Raw genomic sequence first — 13,913 nt, forward strand, 5'->3', positions numbered from 1 at the left:
CACTTGCTGCTCCGTCCGTGAGGCCGATCAAGAGAGACGGACAAATTAATAAATATTATTTAATTATTTAAATTTCAAGCACGATTTAAAGGGGTGTGAAAAAATAAATAACAAAAATAATTAAAATACTAATACTACTACTATTACTATTACTATTACTACTAATAATAATAATAATAATAACAATAATAAAAGTAATAATGAAATATAATTGATAAGGGTATATATGAGTGGACGAATGAATGAATTTGAACTGTGCAAGACTGAGAGAGACAGCGATGGGGGTTTGACTACCTGTCGATTGGGTAATTCCCCTCGCCGCTCATTTTTACGTCATTATTAATTACGAGTATAAATATAAATATATATAAATAAAAATTAATAAATATATATAAATAATGCATACATCATTTTTACGTTTACGTCTTATAATAGTCATTTCATTTATTTTATCTTTTTTTACAATTATTGATAATTATATAAAAAATAAATTGATGGATCAATAAACAAAATCATCACATGGTCCATTATTCATTTTTTACTTGTTTTTCATTTTTACATACAAGTAATACATTTTTTTTATTGATTTATTCCATTATTATTATTATTATTTTTTGTATAAATGTGTGATTAATAGTATGGATAGGTGTAATAATTTTGTATGTTTATTGAACCAAAAATAAATATTGATAAAGATGAATGAATAAAAAAAAAAAAAAATAATAAAAAAATGATTAATTAATCGCTTTCCACTGTGTTGAGAGAAATTTGTACACTTAAATCCTGTGGATCAATATCACTGTCTAATACGTCTGTTTTTTCTTTATTTTCTCTATTAATATTCTTGGTTATTTTAGTTTTATCGACTTGTAGACTACGTGGCCCAATGGAGCTTAAAATTACTGGTAGAAGAAGGAGACCGTGCCAGACGCCAAAGAAAATAACGAGGAAAAAAATCTTGAAGAATGTACGGAAAACGTATGCTTCTGAAAATGCTAGAAGCGATTGAGCAAGTAATGTTGAACCAGCACCGTAAAGTACCGCTGCACCAATATGTCTTACAGCAATTAATGCTCTTTCAGTACGATTATTTTCATCGCCCTCGGCATCATTAAGTGATTTACTGTTTAAAAACGCGTGGGCTACGTGAGCTGCGTAATCAACACTCAAACCCACTGCTAATTCAAGCCCTGTAATTTATAATTATCAATTTATTTTTTCTATTCTACTTCTACTTTTTTTTTTTTTTTCATTTTAATTTTCAACTTTTAATTTACAAAGCTATTTGAATTATTCAATTAAATTTACCGTCAAAGGTTATCGTTAAATTAATTAACAAATGGAATAATTATAAATAATATTTACCTATACAGGAAACGATGTCGACAGATAATCCCCAGTAGTACATAAATCCACAAATGTCAACAAGTGTTAAGCTAACGCACAAAAGTATCCAAATACACGTCTGTGGTTCAGCAATCAACAGTGCTGTTGTACCCATTACACAAATAAGCGCAAGCATTATATTTCGCGTTACTTCACGGGCAATTACTTTATCTGTTACCCATGTTGCAAATATTTTGCTCCATACTGTAGCGTATTTGCTAAAATTCATTTCTTTTACTGCCAATTTAACGTTATCCATCGCTGGTATCCATTCATCTGGTCCAGTGAATTTTTTAAATGTAAAACTTATACTGGAAAGCGTAATTTTTGGTGTATTTTTACCACATGTCAGCGTGTTATTGAAGCGGAAATTTTTTTGGTAACGACCTCCAGTTCGGCTAAATAAAAACTTTGACAGGTAAAAATTAAAGTCATGGATTGTAACTGTATTATTATTTATTAAATCTGAAAATAATTTTAAATAACGTTAATTAATAATATTTATAAATATTTTATCATTGAATTTACCTTGATTGTAATGAAGCTTAATAAAATCAGCGAAATCATGTGGCCAAGATTCAATACTATCAATAATTGTTGTCATGTTGTTGAATCTTTCGGTTACAGCTATTAATTTTGGAAATTCATTAAGATAATCAATATCAGATATATAAATAGCCGCTGGATTACCACGGTTTGGGAATTGTTGATCGTTAATACTAATATAATTACTGAGATAAGATTCTTTAGGTAAAAACCAATTGGGATCAAACCACTGTTTCAAATGATAAGCACCGATGGCACCCACTACAGTCACTGCAGCAGTTATTATTAATACCACTATTTTTCCTGATAATGTTAATACTATTTTGGAGTAAAGCCAATTGAATATACGCCATGATAATGTTTTACTTGGATCAATTTGTAATGATTGATGATTTTTATGTACTATACACGGTATCAGTCCATTGCGTTTACTTTCAATTCGTTTTACGTCAAGCGTAAATGCTGCTACGAAAAATGTAACTTGTAACAAAAAAGTTACCAGAACACCAACTGCTGCGTAGATACAAAATGATTCTAATGAAGGAAGAATCTAAAAAAAAAAATAATTGTTTATTTTATTTCAAATTATTAAACTAAATATCGAATTAATTGAAAATAAAATAATTTTAACAATTTATAATTCTGTATGAATTATAAATTTATATATTACCGTAGATGCACCGATAATAAAAGCAACGACATCAGTTAAAGATGTGATTGAAATAGCAGCACCAGCATGACTTAACATACGGCCAATTCGTTCTTCTATCGGCTTACCCCGATTTGATTGATGAGATAATACTTCTTCCCAAGATGCCATCATTACAAATATGTCATCTACCCCTAGACCCATGAGCATGAAAGGCAGTGAAGAGTGTACGGGTCCATAAGGAACACCGAATAGAGAACAGAGTCCAACTGCGACAATAAAAGCTCCTCCAACACACAGCAATCCAGCGCTCGTTAGATAAAACTAATTATAAAAAATCTTTAATTATTCAATTATCAATTATTGATTATTGATTTTGCAATTAATTACTAAAAATAAAAACTTACACGCCACTCTAACCAATTGAAACGTGACAAAATAATTTGGACGTACAGAGTCATTAATATTATTCCTATAATAACTTTTTTAATATCTTGAAACATTGTCGACGCGCTAATGTCACCAAAACTACGACCTGCTTCGTACCATATCTTTATTGATGAATTTTCATTTTTTAGATGCTCAGAACTTGAGTGAAGCTGATTTAAAAATGATTTCTCCCAATTTAATACATCAACTGTTGCCTAAAAATGTTAGTTATTGATTAACCAATACTGATTGATTGATGAATATTTAAAATTAAAGTGTGCTTTATCACATTTTATAATTAATGTTAATTATTAATTGTTTGATTTTAATCAAAATGGTAATTAACGGTGAAATAATAATTAAATTAAAGCAGTAAATGTCATTAAGCTTGATGAATTATTAAAAACTTACTGTACCCAATCAGAAGTTCCAACATCGTTGCCTGCATCATTCATATTTATTTTTTTAAAATCTACGTGCAGCATCCAGTGAGTCTTGAGAGCTTTGGCGCTGACAATTTTACCCGCGTCATCGATGACAACTCCGCCTAATAATTCAGTGAAATTCATAGGGTGTCCCAAAGTTGGACTTATTTCAATAGAGTTTATTTTCGTAATAATATCAGCTTTGGTTTGGTTTAATATCAAATGAGAATTATACTCCCATAAATCGAGAATGCTAAATATAAAACAGCCAGTCGGTAAATTATTTAAAATATCGCAGTATATTTTAGTCGGAGCATGAACTGATGGATCGAAGTTTATTTTGTCCGAATGTGCTGCTGGTTCTTCTTCGAAAAAATCGTCGTTTTCTATCTCACGCTTTCTGTGATTCGTATATCCGGATATTATTGGAATCCTGAATTTAATATTTAATTTATGACTCAGATATTTAAAGAGATGTAATAAAAGTTATTTATCAAGAAATATTCAGAGAAATTCATTTCGTTGGGTATTTTTTATGTTCATTATTTTTAACAAAAAATCAATATAATTATTTTAATTTGAAAATAATTTAGTTTTTTTTTTTTATTTCTAACATCAATATAGTTATTTTTCAATTTGTTAAAATGATGCAACTTTAAAGTTAACAAATAAATTTCATAAAAAAATTAATAAAATATACTTATTAAGATTTGATTCTAAAATGGATAAAATACTCACTTAAAACATACATCAGTCCAGTAGAGTTTAGGTTGACTATCAGTTGCCATAGCAAAAACACGTTTTATTATTTCATTCATTTCAACTAAAACATGAGGTTGCAAAACATCGTCAGCAGTCATAATAACAGTTTCAACACGCTGTCCTTTATCAAAACGTTCCATTAGCCATTCTGTGTCTTTCACAAAATCTGAATCAGGTGGTATCCATAATTTGAGTGGATTTTTTTCTTGACGAAAGCGATACAAGCCACCCAAACATAGCAAAACTACTATTGAAGATCCTATCATCCATGTTATTGGTTGTCTTGCTATTTTTACTCCTAAACTATACGATTATCAATTAAATAAATAAAAAAATAAATAAATTAAACTAAACTTACCTGTAGAAAAAATGTTCAACAGTTGTAGCAATATATTGGGGTATACGTCTCAGTGAACGACGGATGAATTTACGCTTGACCACAGATTCTTGAGTAACGTCCATTGCTTTGTTAATATAACGTTTGTAATGTTTAGCTAGAGTCTATATCAATCTAGATGTACATTCGAATTTTTTTAATGATAGTCTCTTATAATTGACAACTTTAAATTATGAGTCAGTTATTCATTCAACTGCTATTGATATTTAATTTTTGTTTACGCGAAATTGGCATGTTTTATATCACTCTGTATATATATCACCAACTGTACATACAAACTTGTGTTTTGTATTTTCTGCAAAGTTTATTTTATGCAGAGTCGTCTATAGTCAAAATATAATTTATTATTAAGACATTGAAAATTATATTTAATAACAATATTTACTGAGAACAAACAAAATATTTAAAATATAAAAATTTAATACTTACTGTGACATTTTTTCTGATACAATTTAAAATTTTGATAACTCATATTATAACTGGACAGTTATCGCAAGAACCTTTGGACCAAGATTTCTCATCTTGATAAATTAAAAGATCCAATGACGTTCATATTATATGAAATATGCATAATAATAAGATTATCAGATCATCTGGTATCACATTCCACATTCTTGATACTTAGCTAAAAAATAACAAACTAATTATTGATACTGAATTTTAAAATTAAAATATAAATTGATATTGTTAGTAATTAATCTAATTGTCATGTTTATTGGCTAATTGTCTGATTCGAGTGACAAATGACAACATAACCGCAATTTTTGTTGCTGTTTCCAGCCAAGTAAATTATACTGTTACTGATTAGAATACATGAAAAATCGAATTTATAATCTCAGAGTTGATAGTTAAAAGTACTAAAAAGATATTACTAATAAATTTGTCCTTGAATAAACGGTTAATTTTAGATTTTAAATAACTGCTTGTGACGTTTGATGTTGTTGAACTAATTTAAATTTTCGCGGCAAAATAAAATTGCGCGCGCAGCTGAGATTTTTTACGGCAAATGTTTAAAACGAAAAAATATAATTAATATCAATACTGAAAAAAAAAAAAAAAAAATACAAAATACAAAATTAAATACAAATTTGTGGAATATTTTTTTAACAAAGTACAATTAATGAAAATTATTTTTAAAAAATCATTAATTCTGAACTTTGAGATTTTTTTCTGTTCAAAAAAGCCGCGCAAAATGATTTCGGATAAGTTCGTAGACGATGAAAACACAAGGACGAATTTTGATTATGAAAAGATGCAACCAGTGACGTTACCCATCATTTAAAAAATATGAATCCCTTCGTTGTGTTAGTTATATTGATTTGATCAATATTTGATCATTTTTAATAATATAGAAACTTATTTTCAGGTATAAAACTATGAGAGAAATATTGAACTCTGACAACAATAATTTATTTTTAACTAGACGACCCAGTAAACTTCGTATATCACCGACATATATTTATGAAAAGTATGGTCAAAACTTGATACAAAATTTTTATTTACATTAAATGCAACACAGTTAAACACTTGATCAATTTAAAGCTTTCTGATCTACTATATTTTTTTTTTTTTTTTTTTTTGCGTTGCGTTGCGTTGCGTAAATATATAAAAATGATGATTTTCCGACTCACGAAAACGCAGCGTATAACTGCCCATACGTGAAACAGAGAAACTCCAAGTTGATTCCACGAATTTTCAACGACTGATCTTGCGATTCATTTATGGTCGTCAGTGCGGTTTGAACGTGCACTGATAGAAGGATTTATTTGTATTAAATAATATTTGTTAATAGTTAATAAATCATTTATTGAAGACCACTTTTTAGTATCAAACAAATATTTCTTAGTATTTAAAATGATTTGTTTGTATTTAATAAATCTGATATTTATTTATTAAATATTAATAAATCTTTTTAAATACTAAGAAATATTTGTTAAGGACTAAAAAGTGGGCTCTAATAAATGATTTGTTAAATATTAACAACTATTTTTAACTATAAACAAATCCTTCTATCAGTGTGAGGTAGCTCATCGCACATTTGAATGACTTCGACGACCTAAGTCAGATTATTTTAAAACAATAACTATAAAAAGTTTGGGAAATCCAAAAGTGCACGCCTCATAACGCTCATTCAATTCTTAAGAAAAAAATTAATTGTGTAATTGATTAAAAAAAATAATTATAATTAAGTAATTTTTTACAGAGTATTTTTTATTTTTTTTTTTAAATATCGGTGCCCTTTATTTTTTGTCATATACGCACGCAGTCTAAAAAAATCTAGCTTGATCAAGTGGCGCCAGAGTTTTCACGTGACAAATAAGAAAAGTTCATTTGGCTTTGTACGGTTGTATCGTAGTGAATTTTAATAAAAATTCAATAAAAAAAAAAAGTACGTAAACTAGGCCACTGATATGAAATACGGACCCAGTTCATTGAATTCTTAAACTAATAAAAAAGGTCCGGTCTTGAAATATCAATTTGTTCGGGAGTAATCGTTGGTACATCCAAAATGGGGTGACATCCGGACGTCCACGTAAAATTTTTTTCAAAACGTTTTTTTTTTTCGAAATAGCAACATGAAATGATTTTAGGAAGTAAAAAATGGTTTAATTTAAGTGTTTTTTCGGTGTACATCTACTTATATCATTGTATAAGTGTAATATTGTTGTGATAGAGGTATTTAAAGATCACAAAATTGTTTGACCTTGACGAGTCGAGTATAAAGCACAACCTCACGCGCTTCGCGCTATGAGGCGTGCAAAAACTTCTCGCGCACTGACAAACTGATGATAGATTTTATTAATCGTCTTGAAATTTATTTATTGCTTTTTTTTTGACAACTAACTGACACCTTTTTTTATTTCTAAAACAAAACAAACCAAAAAGATCGGACCTCATTTCATAACTAGGAACATTTTGTATCGGAAAGATAAATTGTCATTTTTAGTATTTTCTGTTACTTATTATGTATGTTTCTCACCGTTTAAACCTTTCCTGAACTTTCAAATATATTTCAAAATTAAAATTAGCCAAATCGGTCCAGCCATTCTCGAGTTTTAGCGAGACAAACGAACAGCAATTGATTTATCTATCTTCTATCTATACTAATAAATGGGAAGCCAATTTTTTTTTTGTCCGGTTATGCTGCGAAAACTACTGAACTGATCGGAACAATACTAATACCATAAGATGAAGCGTGTTTCGGAGAAGGTTTTAGTATATGATATGTTGGTGATTACTTATCCGGAACCTATATTTTTTTGACTTATAAATAATGAATTTTTATTGTAACTAAATTTATGCTATTCGATTGTCATTTGTTTAAAATAAATTTTTTTATTTTCTTAACGAGAAGTTTAAAAATCAGTACTACGATTGATTAGATCAAAAGCGATAACTTTTTAATTTTTGACAATATTAATGAGAAAAAAAAACCATTATTATAATTAAGTTAACACAAGTGTACAAATACACGTAATTTGTCAATAAATCACGGCATTTCAAGAACAATCATAAATTACTCAAGTATAAACAAACACCTCATCGAATCATTGTCATCACATCAGTTATAATAGCTTTATTATAAATATGTATTTATATGCACTAGAAAAATATATAGAACAATCTATTTTAAATAAAAAATAATACTAAAAAACATTCAGATATTTGTTTCTATGCATCTTTCTTTTAATCTATAGATTTAAACTATAGAGATAGAATCATCAATAACTTTAATTTACTTCAATCAAACAGATCGAGATGCTTAACAACTTTTGCACTTGACCCAATTAATTAGAATTTAATTCAGGTTCACATATAAAAACAATTCACCACAAAAAATATTTGTAGTCTTTTTACAGCTTAGGACTTTTTACGCATCGTTGTAATTTTTTTATTAGTAAAAATGGAATCAAATATTTTTAAATTTAAACTGTAATTATCTTAGTTGAAGTATTGAACTTACGAAAACTTAATCGATTTTAATTGAAATTACTTTAACTTAAAAAAACTGAATAATGATTATACAATCGTTAATTTTTATCGAGATTAATTATATATATTAAAAATAATAGAGTGCATTTTGATAAAATCAAGTTTACGTCAGTTCAATATGAGTTTATGTTTTCGACTAAAACCAAAAAATTTTCTTACAGCTTCTGTGGTATGATTTGTGTGATATTTGATTTACAAGTAGTTTCGTACTCGATAAAAAATAATAACGTCCAAATTTGTAAAAGTGAAAGATGTAAAAAAACAGGTAAAAATTGAATGAAACATAAATCAAAGTTAATACACAGAAAAAAAATGTTAATTTCTTAAACTAAGAAATTTTTACTTGGTTTAAGTAAATTTTACTTGATTCGAGAATTTTTCGTCTTGATTCTAGAGAATTACACTCTTCGAAATTATTTTCTTTGTTCAAGAATTTTCCTCTTGAATCAAGTTAATTTTTTTTTGTGTCGTTAATATTTTATATTTTTACTGATACTTTTAAAATTAATTAATTAGCTGATGAAATTATAAGTGCCATGAACCAAACAATGGACCCGTGTGAAAACTTTTTTAAATACGCATGTGGTAATTGGCATAGTGGTATGTCACATAGAAGTCATTTTCATATTTTAAATAATAGAACTAATCTTCGTTTGAAAGGTACATTGAATTTTTAGTACTTAAATATTTGTATTTAATTAAACGAGTTGTTAAATGATATTTACATTGTAAATAGAAATATTTGAATCTCCTTGGACACCGCAGGATAGCTCGGCATTGACCAAAGCCAAAAAAATTTATAAAGCTTGTATGGATGAAGGTAATTTAATTTCTTTTACTATTTGATAGTTGTTTTAAATCAATAAGTATAATTTATATTTATACGAAAAATAAAATAGATTCTATTGAAAAAAGAGGAGTGAAGGATCTCGTAAACTTAATTGATGAAATAAGTGGCTGGCCAATGGCAATGACTCTATCTGAATGGTCCTACAAGAACAAATCATGGCAAGAAGTCGACAAAAGTTTTAGAGAATTAATAGGAAATTCACCATTGTTTAGTTTAAAAGTTACGGATGATGTTAAAAATTCAACGAATTATATTATACAGGTATGAATATGCTTAATTAAATAAACTATATGTGCTAAGTGTTGAAGCTAAAAAAGTATCATCGACGAATACATTCTTCTTTTATGTTTTTAACTTTCCACTTTGAAAATTAATAATTTTTAAGTTATTGATTTCAGTCCGATTTTTTTTGCATGATTTTTTTCTTCAATTTTTTGAGCTTAGAATCAGTATCAATACAAAAAAAATTTCTTATAATTTATTATCTTGTAGCTTTAATCTTCTTATTTACCAAATTTCAATAACTTTACTTTAAATATTTAATATTTAATGTATTATTTCAGCTTTCACCACCTCTAGACGGTATCGCTAAATACATAAGTCGACAAGCAGCAGCATTGTTACCATTAAATGGAATATTAAATTTACCAAATGTTATGAATTACCGAAATATTGTTGCAAACGTCAGTAGAATATTTGCCAGCAACAGAGGTGTTATCATACAAGAAAGAGACATCGAAGAGGATGCTAAAGATATTGTTGCTTTTGAGTGGAATTTGAAACTCGTAAGATTTTGAAAAATTAACTAATAAAAAATGATGTGCTTATTATTTGTCAATTATTCTTTTAAAAAATATTTAAATAATCAGATTTTATTATCGTCATACCCCAACTCATCAAACGGTGAAGTTGATTCTATTTATCAAAAAATGATGATCAGTGATTTCCAAAAATTCTATGAGTCATCGCTGCCCGAGAATTCTGCTACACGCGTAATATTTTTTTTTTTATTTTGATATTCAAGATTAATGAAACTTTTTTCTAATCAAAGTTTTTTTTACAGATCAACTGGTATGACTTGATAGCAAATCTATTTGTTGCAGTGCCTAGCGTGACTATTAAACAATCAGAAGTTGTTGTAATAATAAATAAAGATTACTTTGTTAAATTAGCTGATCTTATTAGGCGAACTCCGGTCAGAGTTGTTGGTAATTATTGATTGATAATTATAATTATGTTATTAAATTATTATTGAATTCCTGATTAAAATTAATGATTCAATTTTTTAACTGTAGTAAATGCAATGCATTGGTGGTTAATAAGAAGCCTCGGTTTTTTTACAAATAAACAAATGAATAATCTCCTTAAAGACGTCTTACCAGGAGAATTGACGTCTGTTTCAAATTAAAATTCAAAATTAACTCCTAGATGGTTAATTTGTACCCAACAAAACGAAATGATGCATGCTTTTTCTTATGCTTATGTACAAAAACATTTACCAAAACGTTCACAAGAAGTGGTAAGTTTGTATTAATATTAAAATAATTATTAAAGTCAAATAAGGTAAAAGACCCCATTAGTGGCACCTTTAAACCCTATTAGTGGCACTTTTTCTTTCAATGAAGAAATGTTCTACTTGGAATAAAAATTAATAATTTTTTTGATCTAAAAGTCTTAAAGATTAAAAATAATATATTCATTATTGAAATTAATGATTTAATTAATTGAATAAGTACTAAAATCAAAGAATGTGTCAGTAATGGGGTCTTTTATTCTATTAAATTAATAATTTTTATTGAATTTTAAAAAATTGCAGGCTGCAGAAATGATCCATGAAATAATAAACGGAATGAGAGAAGAAATAGAAAACAGCAAATGGTTAGATGATTATTCAAAAAGAGGAGCTTTGGAAAAAGTTCAAGCTATGCGAGAATTCATTGGATTCCCCCGTTGGTACAATGATATCAATTCTGTTGATGATTATTACAAAAGAGTTGTACCAAGCAAATTTTACTTCAAAAATGTATTGATGATGTTAAAATTCAGGGCGAAAGAAGGATTGAAGTTGTTACGAGAACGTGTCAGTGACCAAAAGTATGTAAAATAATAATTTTTTGTTTTTATTTTTACTGAAACATATTTTAATAAAATTATTTGCAGATGGGTTGGAAGTCCAATTGCTATCAACGCATTTTATTATTACCCATCTAATGCAATAAGTAAAATTAATATATAAATTATGGCACTGTAAAGTAGCGTGTTAATTATTTGTGAATAAAGTTAATGATTAAATTTTTTTTTCAGCTATACCAGCAGGAATTTTGCAACTTCCGTTCTTTGAAGACGAGCATCCCGAGTTAGTATTAAATTTTTTTTAATAATATACAACTCATTTATTAAGATGAATTAATATCGATCTAGACAAAATGTTGAAGATGATTAATGTTAATCTAACAAGTTTAAATTATTTTCATCAACTATAATAAATACATAAAATAATTATTTTTCAGTGCTCTCAATTACGGTGCTCTTGGTTCAATAATAGGCCACGAAATTTCACACGGATTTGACAATGTAGGTCGTCAATTTGATAAAAATGGTAACATACGTAATTGGTGGTCAAATGCAACAATATCCGAGTATAGAAAACGTGCTCAATGTTTTATTGATAAATTTAATAACATTAGTATTACGTACAATAATACAATTCACAGAGTATGTATATAGTTTAATTTATTTGTTAACCAATCAAAAATTTTTTGAATTATTTGATGCATTATTAAAGGTAAACTCACGAAAAACATTGTCGGAAAATATTGCGGATTCGACGGGTGTAAAATCTGTCTTTGAGGCTTTCCAAACTCATAATAAAAAATCCTCAACACCAGATGTTAAGCTACCTGGTCTTGAACATCTCAATGGAAATGAACTTTTTTTCTTATCTTATACACACGTAATTATACTGCAGAATATGTATCTAACTACTTTTATATTTTATTTTGATTGTGAATTTATTTTATTTTAGTCTTTCTGCTCGAATTTACCTATAAATTCATTAATGTACCAACTGAGAAATGATAATCATAGTCCAGCGGCGATTAGAATAGAAGGTACGCTCTCAAATATTGAAGGATTTGCAGAAACATACAATTGTCCTCTAGGAAGCAGAATGAATCCTAATGATAAGTGTAGTATCTGGTAGTTTAATTACCCCACTGTTATATTTATTTATGAATACATTGATATATTATTTATTTATTTAATTTCACCATGTTATGATCAACTTAGATTTATATAGATCAAATTTCATCTTTTGATTTAAAATTTATCTCAGTAGATCTAAAAAATGATAAAATTGGATTTATGTAATGTAAATCTTGACAATATAATCCCCAGAACTTAATTTATTTCTGTAAATACTTTACATATTACTTTTGTATAGATATTATCTTTAGTAAAGGTATGTATCATTTTTAAATGTAAAAAATATACAAAATTTTTTATTAATTAACTGGGAGAAGTTTTTAATTATTTTAGAATAAATAAATAAAATATAATAACTATTTCCATCTAAAAGGACTAACTGGAAAAAACAATGAATTATGAACGATAAAGATATTTATTGATCAAGTCTTTTAATATTGTTTTTTTTTTCTTTGCACTTGGAGGATTCCTCGTTGAGTTTTAAAATCGGTATATCTATTTAGTTTTGGACAAAAAATTTTTTCAGGAAAGAAGAAGCGGCAAGAGGTGCTAAATTAAAAGAAGCTGATGAATTAAGTGAGAAGCAAAGTAAACGGAAATAAATTATTAAAAAAACTACTTTCAAACTTAATTAATTTTTTTTTTTAATAAATAAAAAAGACCAATTAACCGTATCGTCAGTAATGATTTATTTCTAATGAATAATCACATTAAATATTAATGAATATTACTAAACAAAAAAAAAAACAATCATAATTGAGCATACACGTGTGTACATAATTATAAAATAAACATACATTTATTCATGAATAAATCGCCTAATTCATTAATTTACCTAGGGACATGAATTAAAAAAATGAACAAGTATCCGATCCAGCCCATTGTTAATTAATAGTATTATTTTTTTTAATTTAATAAATAACTTTTTTTATGAACATTAATTCTTAATAATTATTAAATGTTATTAATTAGTAAAAAAAAAAAAAAATTCAAGTTAATAACTGATTAACTGAAATTGTATTTTAAAATGTCTAAATTATATTATTTCAAGGATCGTCCAAGTGATTATCTACTATAATTATTAAAAAATCTTATTTCTGACATAATACTTACAAGAATTTAAGAAGTACACTTATAATAGACATCATTTTGAATTTCAATCTAATTATGTTTACTAATTAAATAATAAATAATGACTTCATAAATTATTGATTGTTAAATAGTATGAATGTGAAAAAATGTTACCGATTAAAAAACTATAAATCTAACTAT

At 27.1% G+C, this 13,913-nt stretch overlaps 2 protein-coding genes across 3 annotated transcripts; one reads left to right on the top strand and one right to left on the bottom strand.

The window, feature by feature from the left end:
• Window positions 1-564: 564 nt before the first annotated feature.
• LOC123259318 (NPC intracellular cholesterol transporter 1-like) lies at window positions 565-5,368 on the bottom strand. Of its 2 annotated transcripts, XM_044719684.1 has the most exons (9): window positions 5,024-5,368; window positions 4,556-4,917; window positions 4,174-4,500; window positions 3,427-3,868; window positions 2,989-3,225; window positions 2,603-2,905; window positions 1,915-2,482; window positions 1,366-1,851; window positions 565-1,190 (listed from the first exon to the last, which is right to left on the bottom strand). In XM_044719684.1, exons 2-9 carry the CDS (start codon window positions 4,657-4,659, stop codon window positions 739-741), a joined length of 2,919 nt encoding a protein of 972 aa, XP_044575619.1. In that variant the 5' UTR covers window positions 4,660-4,917; window positions 5,024-5,368; the 3' UTR covers window positions 565-738. The 2 variants fall into 2 exon arrangements, with proteins under 2 accessions (XP_044575619.1, XP_044575620.1); XM_044719685.1 differs by lacking the exon at window positions 5,024-5,368 and having other exon boundaries at window positions 4,174-4,495; window positions 4,556-4,690.
• Window positions 5,369-8,675: 3,307 nt separating this feature from the next.
• Window positions 8,676-12,826, top strand: LOC123259073 (neprilysin-1-like). Its single transcript, XM_044719339.1, has 14 exons — window positions 8,676-8,852; window positions 9,104-9,247; window positions 9,324-9,407; window positions 9,487-9,698; window positions 10,001-10,222; window positions 10,307-10,429; window positions 10,501-10,645; window positions 10,847-10,956; window positions 11,254-11,531; window positions 11,598-11,656; window positions 11,742-11,793; window positions 11,948-12,152; window positions 12,223-12,390; window positions 12,463-12,826. The coding sequence occupies exons 1-14, from the start codon at window positions 8,714-8,716 to the stop codon at window positions 12,637-12,639; spliced, it is 2,118 nt and encodes a 705-aa protein (XP_044575274.1). The 5' UTR covers window positions 8,676-8,713; the 3' UTR covers window positions 12,640-12,826.
• Window positions 12,827-13,913: the final 1,087 nt, after the last annotated feature.

The sequence above is a fragment of the Cotesia glomerata genome, linkage group LG2 (assembly GCF_020080835.1).
Source record: "Cotesia glomerata isolate CgM1 linkage group LG2, MPM_Cglom_v2.3, whole genome shotgun sequence".
Lineage (NCBI taxonomy): Eukaryota > Metazoa > Arthropoda > Insecta > Hymenoptera > Braconidae > Cotesia > Cotesia glomerata.

Excerpts from the sequence above, each read along its gene's own strand:
- LOC123259318 (XM_044719684.1), bottom strand. The coding sequence starts at position 4,659 with ATGGACGTTACTCAAGAATCTGTGGTCAAGCGTAAATTCATCCGTCGT. Across the intron at positions 4,501-4,555 it reads GTTGAACATTTTTTCTACAG|TTTAGGAGTAAAAATAGCAA; the intron begins GTAAGTTTAGTT and ends ATAATCGTATAG. Across the intron at positions 2,906-2,988 it reads TCAATTGGTTAGAGTGGCGT|TTTTATCTAACGAGCGCTGG; the intron begins GTAAGTTTTTAT and ends TTTTATAATTAG.
- LOC123259073 (XM_044719339.1), top strand. The coding sequence starts at position 8,714 with ATGTTTTCGACTAAAACCAAAAAATTTTCTTACAGCTTCTGTGGTATG. Across the intron at positions 9,699-10,000 it reads CAACGAATTATATTATACAG|CTTTCACCACCTCTAGACGG; the intron begins GTATGAATATGC and ends GTATTATTTCAG. Across the intron at positions 11,657-11,741 it reads TTACCCATCTAATGCAATAA|CTATACCAGCAGGAATTTTG; the intron begins GTAAAATTAATA and ends TTTTTTTTTCAG.